The 21,028-nt window shown below is 39.9% G+C and overlaps 1 protein-coding gene across 2 annotated transcripts in view; it reads left to right on the plus strand.

Moving 5' to 3' along the window:
* The window catches only part of LOC132156321 (SH3 and multiple ankyrin repeat domains protein 3-like), a 209,734-nt gene that overhangs the window by 23,143 nt on the left and 165,563 nt on the right, over window positions 1–21,028 (plus strand). For both annotated transcript variants that reach the window (XM_059565288.1, XM_059565289.1), the window contains exons 2-3: window positions 12,170–12,373; window positions 19,763–19,834. In XM_059565288.1, the coding sequence (XP_059421271.1) occupies window positions 12,170–12,373; window positions 19,763–19,834 (276 nt within the window). The remainder of the gene's footprint in view (window positions 1–12,169; window positions 12,374–19,762; window positions 19,835–21,028) is intronic.

The raw sequence follows: 21,028 nt of genomic DNA on the forward strand, positions 1-21,028 counted from the left end.
ATCTGTATTCAGGCTTCCCCATAATACCTCTGACATGCACTGTGAGCTGTAAAGTCTTATATAGACAGGTGTGTGGCTTTCCTAATCAAAGTCCAATCAGTATAATCAAACACAGCTGGACTCAAATGAAGGTGTAGAACCATCTCAAGGATGATCAGAAGAAATGGACAGCACCTGAGTTAAATATAAGAGTGTCACAGCAAAGAGTCTGAATACTTAGGACCATGTGATATTTCAGTTTTTCTTTAATAAATCTGCAAAAATGTCAACAATTCAGTGTTTTTCTGTCAATATGGGGTGCTGTGTGTACATTAATGAGGAAAAAAATGAACTTAAATGATTTTGGTAAATGGCTGCAATATAACAAAGAGCGAAAAATTTAAGGGGGTCTGAATACTTTCCGTACCCACTGTATATACAAATTTATTTATTAATGTGTAATATGTTTTTCTTTTTCAAACGGATTATGAAAACTTAAATACAAGGAACTCTTTTGCTTTAAACCATCTAAAAATGTTAAATACTCAAATAAAATTTTAAGAATTGCCTTATAGTTGCTTTATAGTTCTTTTCAAAGCTTTCAGTGTACTCTCATTATTAAATAACTTCATTGTTTATTTATTTATCAAAAGTAAGTTTTTGTTAAAAACTAACCAAAATGAAAAATCAATTGTTTATGATCTCTGTACAGAAGAGACTTGGTGTTGTTTCAAAATAAAAGGAAATATATGGGTATCGGCATCAGCTATCAGATAAAATTAGTTTAAAAATGATCGGCATAGGATATCGTCAAAAATCCAATATCATGCATCCCTAATATATATATATGCGCATTTGAAAGAAAAATGTCAGAATTGTAAGTTTATATATCTCGCAATTCTGGCTTTATAACTTGCAATCATTAGTTTATATTATTATGTGGGGAAGAGGGCAGAATTGCGGGATTTAAACTCACAATTGGGGGGGGGGGGGGGTCATAACTGTGAATAATAAGTTGAAGTTAAATTAATAATATATATATATATATATATTGTCAGGAGAAACAGGCTGGATTCAGTTGCGGATTTAGCCCTGAGACCCGACATATATATATATATATATATATATATATATATATATGTATATGAAAGCAGGGAAGTATGAACACATGTAAGTAGCACATTTAGTAAAATGTTTATAGGTCCCTGCTTTCTATGTAAAAATAAACTGACTCAGATACAACCATAGTGTGTTGTCATGCATCAGTGTCTCTTAATTAGAAAGACATCAGCCAGCATGTCCTTCAGGATGTGTGTATGTGTGTGTTTGTGTGTGTGCATGTTTTTACACACTGAGAAAAGCTAATTGAATGACAAGTGTGTCTTTCCATGAGCTGGTTTAGTGAGTTTAGTTCCCCCAGGCATCTATTATGTGGTGATAAAAGAAAACAGCCCACCTACAGTCTCCTACATGTGTGTAAGAGATCCAGAGACTGGTTAAGCCTTGTTTATAGCCATGTGAGACTTGTCTTGGAGGGATTTGACCCTTGTGAATTACATCCTAGTGCTCTTGCAGAGTCAGATGAAATCTGGTCTACTTTGCAGCCTTTTCTGGTCATAAACCTTCCACTTAGACAGGAAGAGACTGTCTGGCTATAATGTAAAATTACCAGCCACAGTTTATTTTAGATTTATGTCACATTTAGCAGCAGGTACATTTGAAATCAGTGATGCTAAATTAATAAACCGTTGTGTGAAAATGTGGCCAGAATGTGTGTCCAAAGTCTTGATTAGATCAAAAATTTAACTCTGAAAGCAAACTGCATTAAACAGCTAAGTGAATCAAACTAAATGTGATTGTAGATGCAAGGCCACAAATTTTTACCAAAACCTTTGTCTAGTTCTTCCTCAGAAGTGTTCATTGGAGCAGCTCACTACCTTGTAAGCACAATTTTGTTGCCTAGTGGAGAAACCTGCCACAAAACCTGCACAAAACCTGCCACATCCATTTAATCTGCCCAGTCTGGACAGGTTACATGAAAAGACCTCAAATCCAGGAATAAAACAACACAAGGTAAAACAAAATATGACACAGACTACATTAAATATATAAATGCAGCCAAGTACAGTCATGTAAATGAACAGAATTGTGTTAGTCCAGAAAACTACAATGACAACTTTAATAGGAAAACTCAAATTATAAGTCTAATAGTAAATATGATGAAAAATATTCATGTTCATTTTTTTTTGCATATTATATTATATTATATTATATTATATAATATTATATTATATTATCTGTCTAATTTGGCAAACGTATACCAAGTAAGAAATATGCAGCAAAATAATGTATGTGTGTGTGTATATATTAGGGCTGTGCGATTAATCGTAATCGAAATAAAATCGCGATTTGAGTGTGTGCGATTTCTAAATCGCTTTATAGCACGATTTTCCGCGGCCTGACCTCCCGTAGTATGTTATCTGAACCAATCAGGATGCAGCGCGCCTAAGTGGAGCGCGAGAACAGAGCAGACTGGGCATTTGTCTAACTCCAGGTTCACACACTCTGTCTGTGATGTGTAGCCTTTTTTTCGAGCCCATGTTAACGGAACAGAACATTCACACTGTCTAGACACTGTCTAATGTCTAGACATTATGTTTGACATCTTTACTTTGTGATTATTTTGACTTATGTCTGTTCTAGAGACATTTGATAAAGCTCTCATTGGTTTTCTTTTGGAAAAATCGTGATTAAAATTGAAATCGCAAATTTGATAAAAAAATCGTGATAGTTTTTTTTTGTCCATATCGCACAGCCCTAATATATATATATATATATATATAAAGAGTTTTCTTTATTTTCATGACTATGAAAATTGTAGATTCACACTGAAGGCATCAAAACTATGAATTAACACATGTGGAATTATATATTGAATTATATACATAACAAAAAAGTGTGAAAAAACTGAAAATGTCATATTCTAGGTTCTTCAAAGTAGCCACCTTTTGCTTTGATTACTGCTTTGCACACTCTTGGCATTCTCTTGATGAGCTTCAAGAGGTAGTCACCTGAAATGGTCTTCCAACAGTCTTGAAGGAGTTCCCCGAGAGATGCTTAGCACTTGTTGGCCCTTTTGCCTTCTGTCTGCGGTCCAGCTCACCCCTAAACCATCTCGATTGGGTTCAGGTCCGGTGACTGTGGAGGCCAGGTCATCTGGCGCAGCACCCCATCACTCTCCTTCTTGGTCAAATAGCCCTTGATGCCTTCAGTGTGACTCTACAATTTTCATAGTCATGAAAATAAAGAAAACTCTTTGAATGAGAAGGTGTGTCCAAACTTTTGGTCTGTACTGTATATATATATATATATATATATATATATATATATATATATATATACATACAACCACATAGAGAGAGAGACATATATGAAAAAGAACAACTATTTATGGACATTTATTTAGTTTGTTGTTATAAATGTAATCATTTATCAAGCATTAGTGCCTTTAACCATATTGCTGTTTACCGCTCCTAACGGCACTTTTACCATGGTAAATTAAATGCTTTTGTCTCAATCTGTATTTATCATTCTACTCTACAGACACAAACACAAGTGTTGAGCTCTATGTTAAGGTGCCCTTGTCCTCCAGTCAACTCTGGATGAAGTGGTGACCACTTTTCTCAATGGATCTTATTCTTTTTACACCTGTAGTAGTATAAAAAGTATGTATTTAAATGATGAAAAGAAAGATGGTTGTTTAAAGTTTTAAGATTAAAGTATGGTATGTTTATAACTAGTCCCTCTACCAGAGCTGGTCATGACCTCTATTTTCTGTATCTGTACCGAGAAACTTGACACTTCCATTTCCATCTTTTCCTTGTCTTCTTGTCTCCAGTCCTTGAAATCCTTCATCTTGCTGAAGATGTCTGAATTGTAAGAGAATTGTGTTTCTGTATGTGCTTGATTCAAGATTGTACATGTTTGATGTGTCTCTTAAAGTCAGCACATGCCTGAAATATGCCCATATAAAGCTTATCAAGTGGGCTTGGGCTTGTGTTCTGTCTCTGGTGATGAAGGTGTTTCATCTTCACTGTGCTCAGACTGACAGAAAGAAACAGCAGCTCAGCTTGACTGTGTAATGTGAAAGCTTCTTGTTCTCTTTCTCCTCCTGTGTCTCTAGACATTGCTCTTATAGTTAATTTGTGTCCTCTCTATCTCTTATTCAAGCAGCTTCGCTGAAAGCTTTTGGCTAGTTTTTTTTTTTTTTCGAACCAGAGCAAGACCTGTCACATATAATTCAGATTTAGTGTTAGACGGCATGTTTACGGACTGTTCACAGATCATCTGCTCAATGTTTATTTTTAGGTAGGTTTTTTTTTTCCCTCTGGACAGTAATATCCTTTCTCACATAATTAAATAGTCAAATGTAAACTTACTAAAATGGTATCTACTGTAAATATTAATTTATGAATATTTTTAGATGAAAGTGGAAAATTAATTAACACTTTATATAATATATTCTATAAGATGTATTATAATTATTTATCAGTCTCTCTGTCTGTCTATCTATTTATCTAAATGTATTATAAATGTAAATATTTCTATTCTTCTAAATAATCTCATGACTCACAGGATGTGTTTTAGTGAGTAATTAACCTGCTGGCAACAACTAATATCTGTTTTTTTTTTATTATTATTCATTATTATTGATGAAACCAAACCAAATTTTCAGTATTTTTCATTTCGACAAAATGAACACTGCCCATTGAATACAAAAATGCCAAGAGCCAAATCTCAAACTCTGATCTGATTGGCTGGCTTTACGCAATATCCTGAAGTTTTTAATCAGTTCATTTACGGTTGTAAATCTTTAATGCAACAGTGTGAGGATGTGAGCTTTTAAATAATTCCTGCCGTGTGTTTTCCCTACTGTATATGTACCAGATTAATAATTAATACTGTTGCGAATGCATGTGCAACATGATCACACACTAACACACACATTAGCAAACTCCCGAGGTGGTTGTGGGGTGCCTCATTGGTTGACGAGCCCTCGCTATGGGTGTTTGAGGAGAGATAACACCCTCTCGACTCAATAAGCTCTCCTTCTCTCTCTTGGCCGTGTGTGTGTGTGTGTGTGTGTGTGTGTGTGTGTATGTGTTTGAGTGTGTAAATGATGATCATGCCGCAAGGTCTCTATCCTGAGCATCGCTGAGTAAGACTTTCTCATACCAAAGTAGCCAATCAACATGACCCTGCACTGCAGAGAGGAGAGAGTTTGTTCGTTTGACTTTTTCAAGTCTTTCTCATTACCGGGACCCCTGGAGACCCTGCATGTGGTTTTAGTAATAATGTAAGTATGTATTAATGACATTGGTATGACACAGGTATTACAATATAAAGGTGGTTTGTGAAGACACTACCTGTGTCCCTGTAATTCAAAAGGCTTTAAAACATACTAAATGGTGTTTTTTTTTTAACTCACAAAGTTTCCTGTGAGGGGTAGGTTTAGGTGTATGGTTGGTGTAGGGCAATAGACAATACAGTTTGTACAGTATAAAAAACATTACGCCTATGGAGTCCCCATAAACCCCCAATACCCAATACAAATATCGCTGTGTGTGTGTGTGTGTGTGTGTGTGTGTGTGTGTACACCAAAATATGTAACATTTACAAGATATATTTGTTTATTTTATAATAAATGATTATAGACCATTTTTGAATATTTGACTAAATGTTCTACTTTAAAAAAATGTTTTTTACATCGACTAATATGTAGATGCCATTTTAATCATCTTAAAGTTTTAGTCAGCTTAAAAATTATGTGACAAAATACTGACCAAATTTAAAAGATATTTGTGACAAAAGACAAAAGAAAAAAAAACTGAAAACTAACAAGACCATCTGTGAATAGATCTTTATATACTTTTACATTTTTGAATCACATTTTTAAATATTTTGCGTTGACTATTTATTTGTATTATCTTAATGGCATTTAAGAGCATTAATGACCTGTAAATTTTCTTGAAAGATTTTTGGAGATTCACCAATAAATATAAAATATATCTGCATATTTTGTATCTCTCTCTCTCTCTCTCTCTCTCTCTCTCTCTCTGTAGTAAATTGTGTTCAGTGAACTTTTTCATTTGAGGCAGTTCGGTCTTCCTCCGATGATACACAGCGTTGTGGACAATTACCTTTTGCGGGGAAAAAAGCACTTTTTGTCGCACCCACACTATAGTAAAATCCAATATTTGTAGTGTAAAGTTTGACCATAAGTAGCTACATTCAGCATAATTAAATGTAGCTCTGTTGATTTGAACTGTTTTCATTTAAAAAAGTATTGATTTGATATGCATACTGTATTTGCTATTTAAACTGATACAGTAAAAGTAGTGTTGACAGTGGTCATACCTGTACATTGTCTTTGGGAGGAGTGTCCAAAAAGCCATAGTTTCTAAATATTTAATTATGTAGGCATGAGCAAGGTATGGTGGCTTATGGGTTAAATGTTGGGTTGTAGTTGTGTTTACAGCTCTTTTCAGTGTTGCTTGTGCTGTACAGTCATTATCTTTGTTTTATTTAAGATATTTCTGTCAAATTAAACATTGGAATAGTACACAAGTACAGATGTAAAGTCTAACCCTAAGGTTGTGGTTTCAAGACTCGGGCCGGCAATACCACAACTGAGGTGCCCTTGAGCAAGGCACCGAACCCCCAACTGCTCCCCGGGCACCACAGCATAAATGGCTGCCCACTGCTCCGGGTGCGTGTTCATGGTGTGTGTGTGTTCACTGTGTGTGCACTTTGGATGGGATAAATGCAGAGCACAAATTCTGAGTATGGGTCACCATACTGGGCTGTATGTCACTTCATTTCCCTTACTGTACAAGTACTTGAGAGAGCATTACTTGCTGTTAGTTGTTACATTGTTATCTCTGCTAAAAAAGTATGATTACGTGAACATGTCTTGTTCAAAAATAGCGGTGTCACTTCTAGCATCATACGGGAGCATTTATCAGTCAAATAGCATTATATACTGATGAATGAAAAAACAAATTGTATGAAAGCTGATATCTGAGACTAAGAGTAAGTAAGTGAGAATATGGTGCTTTTAGTTGTTTTTTTTAATTTCTGTGAGCTGATCCTCTTACATGGCTCTGGAGCACATTAATTTACCACAGTTAATCACTTATATTATTCACCACACTAAAGTGGATGTTTTGAAATAATAATAATCAGATTTTGCAGTTTATGGCTGGGCTGTTCCAACTGCAAATTCTCGATCATTATTTATGGGTGGAGATAGTGACAACACTTTATTTAAACCCTGTATATATAATCCTTAGATTTATAAAGATATTCTTAATGTAAACACTGAACATACTAATCAGTAAGTTCTCGTGAATATCTGGAACCCCAATGATATATTCTTACTTATATATAACTACTCCTTGAAATGGTTTAATGCATAAAAACACAGCGTTAGGGCATTTTCCATGCATGTATGCATAATGTGATGTGTTTGTGCACCTGCATGTGTGTGACAGTGATGGACTGTACCTGTCTCATTCTCCAGATGTGCTTTATATCTCTACTCCACATTTCTCTGAAGGCTTGCTGAAAACCAGCCTGCTTACCAGAGCCCTACTGAGCAAATCCACAGCATTTTCCGGCCAGACAGAGTCATTGTGTGTGGCTGTATGCATGCAGCTCAATCAATGCATTGTTAGGAATCTCTCTCTCCTAAACTGATGCCAATAGAGCTCTGTTATGATTTTCCAGAGGCTAATACTATCAGAATCAATCCATGAGTTCAGGGAATCACATCAGCACTACTGGATTGTGGGAGAACTGCCCTGCAGATATGGGCGGTGAGCATTTGAGGACATGTTTGCATGTTTATTACACGTTGAGGTTCTGATTTCTGGGTAAATTATGGCCAAAGAAACAAATGGAATAAGATGTTTGCTTATTTGTAAAGTGATGTGTTTGAAGTGCATAAAACTATAGTTTTGTTCCAAAACGTAGTGATGCCAACTTTAGTAAGTAGACAGCATTTCCTGCTTCAAAGGTGTTCCAAAAAGCTGGCAGCAAAATTAACCTTCCTTTTAAGATAACTTAATTGGTCTAAATTCTAAATCAATCCTAAGGCAGTCTAAGGCAATTCTAAACGGACAGTCCCAGAATGCACTGCAGTAATCTCAGTGAAACCTCAGTTAATGGCGAAAGATATCAATAAATACAGTCCTGTCTAATTAAAACTGAACTATGACACCGTCCCGAACCCTTACCTTCAGTAATTATTCTGGGTTGTGATATAAACGCAGACAAGATATAGTCATTATCAATATTTATACTTACAAAATTGTACAATATTTATATTATATACTGTACATATAGTGTTTATATCAGTGATGTGATATTTTAGTATTATTTATATACTGTTATATGATTTAGCAGTGTTTTAGCCTTTATTTATTTATTTTCAGTTGGTAAAAAGTCTTAGATCTTTGAGTTCAGCTCATGAAAAATGGGGGCAAAAACAAAATTGTTGCATTTATAATTTTTTTGTTTAGTGTATCAGTGTTATTGTAAATAAATTAGTTGTTTGTGTGTTTATTTATATATATATATATATATATATATATATATATATATATATATATATATATATATATATATATAGCATGCAAAACTTTGTGAAAATACACATGTAATTTTTGAATGCCATACATTTTTGCATAATTTTGGCTCTTCTTTAATTGTAAGCTTTTAGGGACCGTTCGGTATTTATGGAAGGGGCCACCGGAGGAAAATAGGGGAGGGTCATGTCTTTTTATTCTTTGTTTGGGGGAGGGTCATCCATTTTTTTTTTTGTCTAGGGGGAGGGTCACCCAACTTTTGTGAAAACAGCAACATCTCAAAGTGGCTTGTTTGGTGCATATTATTTTTTTCACATGTAGCTCCATGTAGCTCTCGTGGTCTCGGCCCCCCATCGCTATCAGATGTGTCTGACCCAACAAAAATCCAGCGCTGTTGGACAGTGCGCACGCACTTCAGAGCTCAGAAAAAGTGCATCATGTCAGAACAGAATGCCAATGAAATGTTTACCTGGCAAAGCTTTAAAGCACGACAAATAATGAACTTTTATGATTGCGAATAAGTGCAGTGTCTCGTGAGTGTAACTCTACCGCTGCATTAACATGTGATGTGAATGTACGTCGAGTTTTACAGTATTGGGACCGAGGCGCGAGAACTGCAGCTGATAGAATGTGCGCTGTTGCACGATACTATCATATTTTAGTTTCCATTCGTATTTTGTTTTCAAAATAATGTTAGTGAGTAAATCTACTGAAATTACCACCATAAACAGTGGAGTGTGATGTGTAAGATGTAGGGCTACCACATCTTTAAATTACTATATTAGTATTATTTGAAGTTAACATAATAAAATACGTAGACCTACCAAAAAAAGTTGAGGATAAATTCGTTACAATTGGGCAATTCCAGCGTTATGGACTTCAGGATGTGACATTTGCAGTCAAAACTTGAAATATAAATTCTCCGAAAATTGAATTTAATACCAATATATTGAAATGTCTGTTTATATCATAATCCCTTAATAAAGGAGTCAAGACATTAGAAAAATACCAGTCTACACATGTTTTATATTTAATATGAGTGAAATACACATGTGATGTGATGTGACAAAAAAAATCTTTAGCTTTTAGGTGGCAAAATATTTTTTAGTAATTCTATGAATTACACTGCGCAAACCAAAAGTAGGGAAAGAAGGGTCGGCCTCCGCAGAACATAAAATATTATTTTTATTTAATTTTTCGTGTTCCCATTTATGAGGGAAAAAAACATTGTTATGGACGTGACAGTTCTCCATTAAGGACATGACCGTTCTGAGAGCGACTTTGAAACTTTCACAGAGACCTCAAACAGAAGCACAAAGCCTTTCTTTAAAGTGAATTTCGTTTTTTTATTAATTGTATATTAATTTTAATCAATGTTTCATCAACCAATTGCCTGGATTTAATAAATAAGAAGTAAATATAGAAAATAGATAATCATGACACGGAGGCACCGGTGAGTGAACTGGACTCTCGTCTCATGAACCGAAACTCAGCGTAAGGTAGGCTACTTGCCTCACAGACCTGAGAAATATATAGAAAAGCTTGAAATGTCTACTTTTAAACAGAACAATTCAAAACGAAAGAAAACAGACTGCTCTCTACTTATGTAGGCTACACCGTATGAAATGTGCATTTCTTTCTGGCGCGTTCACTACTGCGAAGATTGCGAGTCAGCATCGACAGCGGTCGACACAGAAAACACCTGTTTATTAATAAACAATTAAAATGTCTCCTTGCTATATTTGATTCATAATCATTACTTTTGACGGTTCTTTGTGACAGCTTTTAGATGCTTTCACACCGCATCAGCAAAACAAGATTTTTTTCAAATCTAAAATCAAAATCGTTATACGAACCGAATCGTAGGTTTGGTCTATCGTTACAGCCCTAGTAAGATGAGAAAGCAGGAGTTTATAGTTGTAAAAAAAAACAATGGCTATCTGAACATCTTTGCCAAGCGCAAACCAGAAGTAATCAATAATTTATCGGGGAGGGTCATGCCTTTTTTCACAATAATTTTGGAGGGTCATAGAAAAATGTATTGCTGGCGAAGGGAGGGTCATGTATTTTTTGACTACAGATTTCAAAACTCCTCCGGTGGCCCCTTAAATAAAAAACGAACAGTCCCTTAGCATTTAATTTGTGCTGTCCATAGGTTCTTGTCAGAAAAAAGAATGGAAGTGTGACGTGAGATTATTGTATTATTGTACTGAGGCGTCAGTTCCATTTGTATGTTGAATAGAGGTCTGGTTTTACTCTTGTTCTGAGTTTAAATAGAGCTGAATGCGGTCCAGTCGTCTGTCAGTCTAAGCGAAGATAAACATAGAAAAGAGTGATGAAATTTAAGATTGAAAATCAAAAGGAACGACCATGGTGGAGGCTGTTGTTATACCCGGGAAAACAGAATGAAACGCAGGATTAACTTCAGGGGAATTCTGCACATAATTACAAGTTTCTGAAACGCTTTTCTTTTTATGTATGTGTGTGTGTGTGTGTGTGTGTGTGCGTGTGTGTATGTGTGTGTGTGTGTGTGTGTGTGTGTTGTAGACTGATGTCCTCTCTTCCCATCTTTGTCTCCTTAATACTGGGCTCTCTGGTAAAATAAATGCAGTAGAGAAGAGTTCAAAGCTGCATTTGATGTCGTATTTGCTGAGAGGAGAAGCGAACAAAAGTGCTGAAAACCTTTCTCACTTCTGCTTGCTCTCTCTGTCCCGGTGGTCTGCTGGATTTCTACCTCTAGTAATCAAAGTACTGAGGAAAGGGCAGGGGTGTGTGTCATTACTTATGGTTTAGAGGACAAAGACAAAGACGGGTGAGAGGCTTTTATTGATACACTGCTTGATTTGGCAGTGGGTTCACTCTCAAATCTTCACTGTTGATTTTGGGGTCACAACACAGAGTAAACTCTGAAAGACAACAAGAGGAAGAAATAAGATGTTGAGGGTATCACATACAGTCCAAAACATGTCAATTATTTTTATTACAGAAAACTTCATATTATATTCATATTTAACAAATATTCATCACTTATGTTATTAGTTACAAATATATTAACAGAGTGCCAAAATTTTTCCATGGTAACTTCAGTTTCCACCAAAATAAAAGTTACTACAGTTATTTTTTGCTATACTATAATAAATGAATACCTACAGAAGATTATGCATTGTTTGATTTTACAGTTAAGAATAGACTGTACAGAAACTTTTAGTGTTACAAAATATATATATTTTAAATGAATGGTTCTTCTGAACTTTCTAATTATCAAAAAATTGTTTATAAAATGCATTAAGGTTTCCACAAAATGTTAAGTATGTTATTTTAAATTGTAAAAAATATTTCACAGGATTACTGTTTGTACTGTATTTGTGATCAAATAAATGCAGCCTTGGTAAGTATATAAAAAAATAATAATTCTTTCAAAATCTTTTTTTAAAAAGTTATCGCACCCAATCTTTTGAATTATATTAGGGAATCTTCAGGTTTGCTGTTGCATTATGGGATTTTCATGACTCATCATGTCTCTCTTTTTGTTTCCTCTGCAGAAATGCATGAAGTTTAATGTGGAGTCTCCCATCTGGTTGTCTAAACAACGAATCCTCTGCACTCTCAACCAGAGCCTGAAGGATGTGCTAAACTATGGCCTCTTTCAGCCTGCGTACAACAGCAAAGCCGGGAAGTTCCTGGATGAGCAGCGAACACTGAAAGAATATCCACTTCCCGACATCTCTCCTGTCCCGTACCTGGAGGTGAGAGTCATACCCCCAAATTAACACCTTGGTCTTGACACTCAATATGTGCACCAATAAAATAAAAGCTTGGCTTGCTTGCAGTGTGAGATCTTATTTTGGCACCCTGCCTTCCTGAGTATATCTCCATTGCTCCATCGTCTTCTGTTAGCTTGTGTGGTCAGGAATGCTCTGATTGTCATTTCACCAGATTTATCATTCCAATTTTGACTTTTGGAGTCTGTGGAGAAAAGAGCATTTGAGAGAGAGAGAGAGGAAACCAGCGTTGGCTTCTGAAAAATGGTCTCTCCATATTTCTGCTATGAGCAGATAAATGACAAAAAGAAATCATTGCCTTTATGCAGTTAGGCTTTTTCTGAATGTGTTGCTGAATCTATCTGTCTGTCTGTTGTCTGTCTGTCTGTCTGTCTGTCTATCTATCTATCTATCTATCTATCTATCTATCTATCTATCTATCTATCTATCTATCTGTCTGTCTGTCTGTCTGTCTGTCTGTCTGTCTGTCTGTCTGTCCGTCCGTCCGTCCGTCCGTCCGTCCGTCTGTCCTATCGTTTGTTCTATAGTATTGTTTTAACAACAAGTAAGTTTCACAATGTGATGAAATAGATATCAAGAGACTCGTTGCATCTCACTCAGCATTGCTGGTTAGAACATGAGACTCACAAAAAAATAAAAAAACCTGTATACATGAAGATCATTAAATGATAAATGTTTAAATGGCCCCTCCTTGAACTGCCACCTTAACGTGGTGGAGGGGTTTGAGTACCCGAATGACCCTAGGAGCTATGTTGTCCGGGGCTATATGCCCCTGGTAGGGTCTCCCAAGGCAAACAGGTCCTAGGCTACGGGTCAGACTAAGAGCGGTTCAAAACCCCCTTATGAGAAGACTAAATCTAAGGACCGTGACGTCGCCCAGTATGGCGCAGCCGGGGCCCCACCCTGGAGCCAGGCCCGGGGTTGGGGCTCGTATGCGAGCGCCTGGTGGCCGGGCCTCTCCCCACGGGGTCCGGCCGGGCTCAGCCCGAAGGAGCGACGTGGGGCCGCCTTCCCGTGGGCTCACCACCTACAGGAGGGACCGTAAGGGGCCGGTGCTTAGACAATCGGGCGGCAGTCGAAGGCGGGGGCCTCGACAGCCCGATCCCTGGACACGGAAACTAGCTCTAGGGACGTGGAACGTCACCTCACTGGTGGGGAAGGAGCCCGAGATTGTGCGTGAGGTTGAGAGGTTCCGACTAGCGATAGTCGGGCTCACCTCTACGCACAGCTTGGGCTCTGGAACCACACTCCTCGAGAGAGGATGGACTCTTCACCACTCTGGAGTTGCCCATGGTGAGAGGCGGCGGGCTGGTGTGGGTTTGCTTATAGCCCCCCAGCTCAGCTGCCATGTGTTGGAGTTTACCCCGGTGAACGAGAGGGTCGCTTCCCTGCGCCTTCGGGTCGGGGATAGGTCTCTCACTGTCGTTTGTGCCTACGGGCCGAACGGCAGTGCAGAGTACCCGGCCTTCTTGGAGTCTCTGGGAGGGGTGCTGGAAAGTGCTCCGACTGGGGACTCCGTCGTTTTACTGGGGGACTTCAACGCCCACGTGGTCAACGACAGTGACACCTGGAGGGGCGTGATTGGGAGGAACGGCCCCCCTGATCTGAACCCGAGCGGTGTTCAGTTATTGGACTTCTGTGCTAGTTACAGCTTGTCCATAACGAACACCATGTTCAAGCATAAGGGTGTCCATCAGTACACGTGGCACCAGGACACCCTAGGCCGTTGGTCGATGATCGACTTTGTGGTCGTTTCATCCGACCTCCGGCCGTATGTCTTGGACACTCGGGTGAAGAGAGGGGTGGAGCTGTCAACCGATCACCACCTGGTGGTGAGTTGGATCCGATGGCGGGGGAGGAAGCTGGACAGACTCGGCAGACCCAAACGTACTGTGAGGGTCTGCTGGGAACGTTTGGCCGAGTCTCCTGTCAGAGAGATCTTCAACTCCCACCTCCGGCAGAGCTTCGACCGGATCCCGAGGGAGGCTGGAGATATTGAGTCCGAGTGGACCATGTTCTCCACCTCCATTGTCGAAGCGGCCGCTCGGAGCTGTGGCCGTAAGGTTTCCGGTGCCTGTCGAGGTGGCAATCCCCGAACCCGGTGGTGGACACCGGAAGTAAGGGATGCCGTCAAGCTGAAGAAGGAGTCCTATCGGGCCTGGTTGGCTTGTGGGACTCCTGAGGCAGCTGACAGGTACCGGCAGGCCAAGCGGACTACAGCCCGGGTGGTTGTGGAGGCAAAAACTCGGGCCTGGGAGGAGTTCGGTGAGGCCATGGAGAAGGACTATCGGTCAGCCTCGAAGAGATTCTGGCAAACCGTCCGGCGCCTCAGGAGAGGGAAGCAGTGCCCTACCAACGCTGTTTACAGTAAAGGTGTGGAGCTGTTGACCTCAACTGGGGATGTCGTTGGACGGTGGAAGGAATACTTCGAGGATCTCCTCAATCCCGCTGTCACGTCTTCCATTGAGGAAGCAGAGGCTGAGGGCTCAGATGTGGACTCGTCCATTACCCAAGCTGAAGTCACCGACGTAGTCAAGAAACTCCTCGGTGGCAAGGCACCGGGGGTGGATGAGATCCGCCCTGAGTACCTCAAGTCTCTGGATGTTGTGGGGCTGTCTTGGCTGACACGCCTCTGCAGCATCGCGTGGCAGTCGGGGACGGTGCCTCTGGGATGGCAGACCGGGGTGGTGGTCCCTCTTTTTAAGAAGGGGGACCGGAGGGTGTGTTCCAACTACAGGGGGATCACACTTCTCAGCCTCCCTGGGAAAGTCTATGCCAGGGTACTGGAGAGGAGAATCCGGCCGATAGTAGAACCTCGGATTCAGGAGGAACAGTGTGGTTTTCGTCCAGGCCGTGGAACACTGGACCAGCTCTATACCCTCTACAGGGTGCTGGAGGGTTCATGGGAGTTTGCCCAACCAGTCCACATGTGCTTTGTGGATTTGGAGAAGGCATTCGACTGTGTCCCTCGCGGCGGCCTGTGGAGGGTGCTCCGGGAGTATGGGGTCCGGGGCCCTTTGCTAAGGGCTATCCGGTCCCTGTACGACCGGAGCAGGAGCTTGGTTCGTATTGCCAGCAGTAAGTCAGACTTGTTCCCGGTGCGTGTTGGACTCCGGCAGGGCTGCCCTTTGTCGCCGGTTCTGTTCATGATTTTTATGGACAGAATTTCTAGGCGCAGCCAGGGGCCGGAGGGGGTCAGGTTTGGTGACAACACGATTTCGTCTCTGCTCTTTGCGGATGATGTTGTCGTGTTGGCCTCATCAAGCCAGGACCTTCAGCATGCACTGGGACGGTTTGCAGCCGAGTGTGAAGCGGCTGGGATGAGAATCAGCACCTCCAAATCCGAGGCCATGGTCCTCAGTCGGAAAAGGGTGGCTTGCCCACTTCAGGTTGGTGGAGAGTTCCTGCCTCAAGTGGAGGAGTTTAAGTATCTTGGGGTCTTGTTCACGAGTGAGGGAAGGATGGAACGGGAGATTGACAGACGGATCGGTGCAGCTTCTGCAGTAATGCGGTCGATGTACCGGTCTGTCGTGGTGAAGAAAGAGCTGAGCCGCAAGGCGAAGCTCTCGATTTACTGGTCAATCTACGTTCCTACTCTCACCTATGGTCATGAGCTTTGGGTCATGACCGAAAGGACAAGATCCCGGATACAGGCGGCCGAAATGAGCTTTCTCCGCAGGGTGGCTGGGCGATCCCTTAGAGATAGGGTGAGAAGCTCAGTCACCCGGGAGGAGCTCAGAGTAGAGCCGCTGCTCCTCCACATCGAGAGGGGTCAGCTGAGGTGGCTCGGGCATCTGTTCCGGATGCCTCCTGGACGCCTTCCCGGGAAGGTGTTCCGGGCGCGTCCCACTGGGAGGAGACCCCGGGGAAGACCTAGGACACGCTGGAGAGACTATGTCTCCCGGCTGGCCTGGGAACGCCTCGGTGTCCCCCCAGAAGAGCTGGAGGAAGTGTCTAGGGAGAGGGAGGTCTGGGGTTCTCTGCTTAGACTGCTGCCCCCGCGACCCGGCCCCGGATAAGCGGAAGAAGATGGATGGATGGATGGATGGATGTTTAAATGGTAAAAGTACATTATAACTGTATATGCAGTATCTAGACCAGTGTTGTGCATGAACGCGTTCAATGAACGACGTTCTCTGAACGCGTTCATATTTTCGCCGAACGCTGAACTGCACGAATCACTTTTCATACAATGAACGAGAGCGGCGCTCACTCTGGCAGGAATGAACAGCACGCGCAGTTCACATTCACGCTCATTTGAAAAGTCAGGTTTTACCAGGGCTTAAAGGGATACTCCACCGTGTTTTCATATTAAACTATGTTTTTCCCTTAACTAAGATGGGTTGATACATACCTCTCTTTTCTCAGTGCATGCACTCAATCGCTTTGGCGCGCGGTGACACTTTGAAAGCACTTAGCTGAGCCCATTCATTCAATATGGGCCAAGCAGAGAAGCTACCAAACACCTCCACGTTTTCCCTATTTAAATACAGTTACTCGCGTAGTGTAACTCGACCTAGGACGGTAACACAAAACAAAACGTTGCGCTGGAGTGGATATCCCTTTAATTTGAGCCGGAACATGTTCCGTCACCTCCGACATTGGATTCGGCACCTCCTGTGTCACTAAAATTAATTGCCTAAATGAAAAAAAAAATTACTGTTTGTGTAGTGTTCAATGTTTGTGACACATGACTTGCGCGCTTGTTGTACTAGTTGAGATTGCTGTTAGCCTCGATCATTTCACGCAGGGGAAAAATGTCAAAAAGACAGTAAAGTTTGCTTAACTTTTTCAAATACGCTGGACAGTCAGATCCCAAACAAGCAAAAAAATTAACAAATGAACGTGAACTAGTTCGTTTTTAGATATGTGAACTTAGTTCATTTTTTTTAAAAAAATGAACTATGAACATGAACTAGTTCATTATCATCTGTGTGAACTGAACTTTGAGCTAGTTCTTTTTAAGTATGAACTGGCACAACACTGATCTAGACCCAGTGTCTGATAAATAGCGAAACTGTCAAACTTGAGCGATATACAACGTGCATGAGAGAACAGAAGGAGATGTGTGTTTGTGTGCGTTTTTTCATCCCCCAAAGCAATCAGATGCATGTGAACAGTCCACAGTCATTTATTTTGCTCACATTGCTCAGTGTTGGCATGCTTCATACAGCTCAGACCCATCCTGGTATTTCAGAAACCATCACTGCACAGCAGACGGTCCGTCGACACACTGGCCTGACAAAAAAACTCCCATAGTGGACAGATCACTCCTGGGTTTGCTAGATAGGCTCATAGATAGACAGATACAGCACACAGTAACAAAGAGATGTGAATGGTCAGATCTCAGTGGAGGAGAGGGATGGAGCTGTGGGTGTCCGCGAGGCCTTACCCTCTTCACGGGCACATGGTTTTGTGTACAGCGCTCGCTTCTGCAGCTCCAAGTCATGGCTGTTTCGTAGTGATGTTTTGCAATATGGTGTTGTAGTTGGTGTCATGTTTTGGGATTGATGGCACCGAGGTGCAAGACAGAGTAATTCAGGGTAGTGCTGAGAATTATAGTGTTGGCTTGCTTGCACTGCTACTGCCCACAGCCAGAGACGTGTAGCGCAGCAGACGGATCCTGTGGTGAGTTCAGTGTGTACGATATATTCACCTTTGTTGTTTGTGAGCTTTTGACTTGTTTTCTGTTTGATCATGACATTTTGACTCGTTTGTTCCTGAGGCGTTTGTTAATGGCCTTGAGTTTGACAGCGATACATTACTTTGAGTTTCCAGTCTGCCTCTGAGTTTCTTCAACTTTGCTGTTGTTGTCATGGTTGGTGTCATGTTGACGTTGTCAAGTTTTTTTTTATTTTTTTCCCGCTCAACTCATAATTCAAGAAGAGTTTTTGTCTCATCAGTTTTCTTGGTATTTAAAGCAATAGTTCACACAAAAAAGAAAATTCTGTCATTAATTCCTCACTCTCAAACTTCTAACAAAGTTTATGACATAGAGATTGAAATTGAAGTCATTATTCAGTGAAATCCAGACATCCGTACAGTAATGAGAGTTAATGAAAGAAGTAGAGCAGTGAATAATGACTTAAATTTTGATTTGTTCCCAGCACAGATAGCATATGGCTTCAAAGAGGAGGAAAATCTAGCATATTAATTGTAAGGTCTACTTTAATGGTGCCTTTACGTCGTTTTTGAAGCCAGAAAACTCCATTCATTGCAATAGCATGGGGAAAAAAAAGTTATACAGTTTAGCAATGACAAAAGGGTGAGGAAATGATGAAAGACTTAAGTGTGTAATTGTTTTGATGTTTTTGAAAATACTTTCTTCTGATTAAATTTATGATGCAGAGACAACTGTTAGTACGACATTTATAGGTTGACTTCCTGAAGAATATAATAGCTGCGCCACTGTGGGGCTTTAAGCATAGTACGTTGTTTTTTTAGCAGTCCGACAACATCTGGTTTAACCAATGGAGTGAGTTTAGGGCTGTAGAAACTTTAGGAATTTTTGCTTCTTGGTGTTTCTTGTGGTGTAGAAATGACATTACATTGACATTTCATGACAATACACAAAGTTGTTCTTTTTAAGCTTTTCTGTTATTTTTCTTGGCAAAAGTACATTATAATATTTATAATTAAGTCTGGTTTTAATTGATACTTTATCATGTGATTTCTTATTTTCAGATATTTGATATTGGTGCTTTCCAGCTTTTGAGATTTGTTGTATACATTTTTTTACCAATTTTCCCTTTACCAGGATGTTCCATACAAGTGTCAGTGTTTGGTATGAGTACATTCTTTTAAAATCATACTGTAGGTTTGTGTGAGGAACCTCAGGTCTGAAATTTAGGCCATTATTCTATGATAATTTTGAAAATGTTGTCCATTTTTGGGTAAAGATTACCCACGTCAGGAAATCTGTTCCAAAAATATTCAAAAATCTGATTCACTTCTTTTTTGTCAGTTAGACAGTATAAGAATCAGTTATTCATTTTATTGTAATTTTTTTCTCCCTAAAAGTGTCTTAAAAGACTCCCGTTGTCTTGTTCCTCATGCAGTTCCGCTTGCGTCATGTTTTGACTGAATGTGCAGTTTACTGATTCACAGCTGGTTCTCTGTTAAAAGACTTTGTGATCCTGAGCACAGCTGTAATGTTGATGTGCAGATGTTTCGGCAGCTCACAGTTATGATTTCAACAGTTCACACTCACTCTCAAAGTCTCCCTCCACTTCACAGTTTCAGCAAACATGACAATCACTGAAGAATGTTAGCATGTGCTCTTTAATGAAGACTAAAGTTGTGATATCCATAGTGATGTAAACCTAATCAGTGCTGTGTTTTTGGTTTTGGCAGTTTCGCTACAAGAGGCGAGTGTACACACAATCTCACCTGGATGAAAAACAGCTGTCGAAGCTTCACACTAAGGTAAGACAGGAGCGTTAGCCTCTTTTTGTACCCACAATGCATCTGACATCCTGATATCATTATTCAAGTTTAAATTAAGGTGATGTCACATGGTACCTGTTTCTTTTCTCAGCGTTGTATCAGTCAGTGATTACATGATGGGGATTATACCATTTTATAGAGAATACTGTGGCAAATCTGTATTTGTTCTTCAAAAAGAAATCATTGTAATTAATTGATTTAAACAATTATGCTTTTTAGTTCTACCAGTGTTTCAAATTAAGATGTCATTAATCAGGTGATTGAGGTGGCAAATAGATCAAATAGATTTTTTTTAATATGCTTTTTAGTTATACCAGTGTCTCAATTTAGACATCCTGAGATGAAAATGACAACTCTATGTATTCTGAGTCGCCAATCGCCCTGCAGGGGAAGTTTGTGTCTCATAGAAAGTGGTTATTAGCTAGTCTCATCGGCTGCCTAATGGTTCCTGGAATGCTGTAGATGTTGAGGTGTCATCGAGCTGTTTAGATAGATGATAATGACGACAATCTTAATCTTGAGAAGCATGGAGCTCTGGAAGAGTTTACATGACCGTAACCTCCTCTGCTCTTCACAGATCAACAACACTTCTCATAAACACTCACCGCGATGCCCTGTAATTACCAGCCAGTCCAATCAACTCCCCTCTCATCATGTTAATGCTGCTGTTTTTGGCCTGTCTGGCCTCTACGAATGAGATCTCCTCTCATCTCTCCTGGAGAGTCAGAGTTATCGTTTAAATCAAAATGAGACATTAGCACAATAAATGGAAATCAATGTTGGCTTTGTACCAAGTTCGGCATCATGATGTCAGCTTGAATCCTCTATTCCATTCAATTAGACGAGAGCCTTTCTTTAGATGATGGCAAAAATAGCACTCGTCTGACAGAGTCACCCTGTGTGACCACATTACTGCAGTGAATGAAATGAAAAAGTCATAATCAATGAATAATCCACACTAGTGCTTATTAAAGGGTTAGTTGGGTTAGTTGCCCCTAAATGCAAATTGATTCATTTGTATGGTACATTTTAAGGAACCTGTTCGAATTCTTCTGTCATGTGAACAGAGTCATTTTAGTAAAAAATTAGGTTTTCTTTTTATTTATATATTTTTTAATTTGTACAAAAAAATATAAAAAATGTCCTATTGAAAAGTTCTTTAAAACTTTTCAA

This window comes from Carassius carassius, chromosome 13 (assembly GCF_963082965.1).
Source record: "Carassius carassius chromosome 13, fCarCar2.1, whole genome shotgun sequence".
Classification (NCBI taxonomy): Eukaryota; Metazoa; Chordata; class Actinopteri; order Cypriniformes; family Cyprinidae; genus Carassius; species Carassius carassius.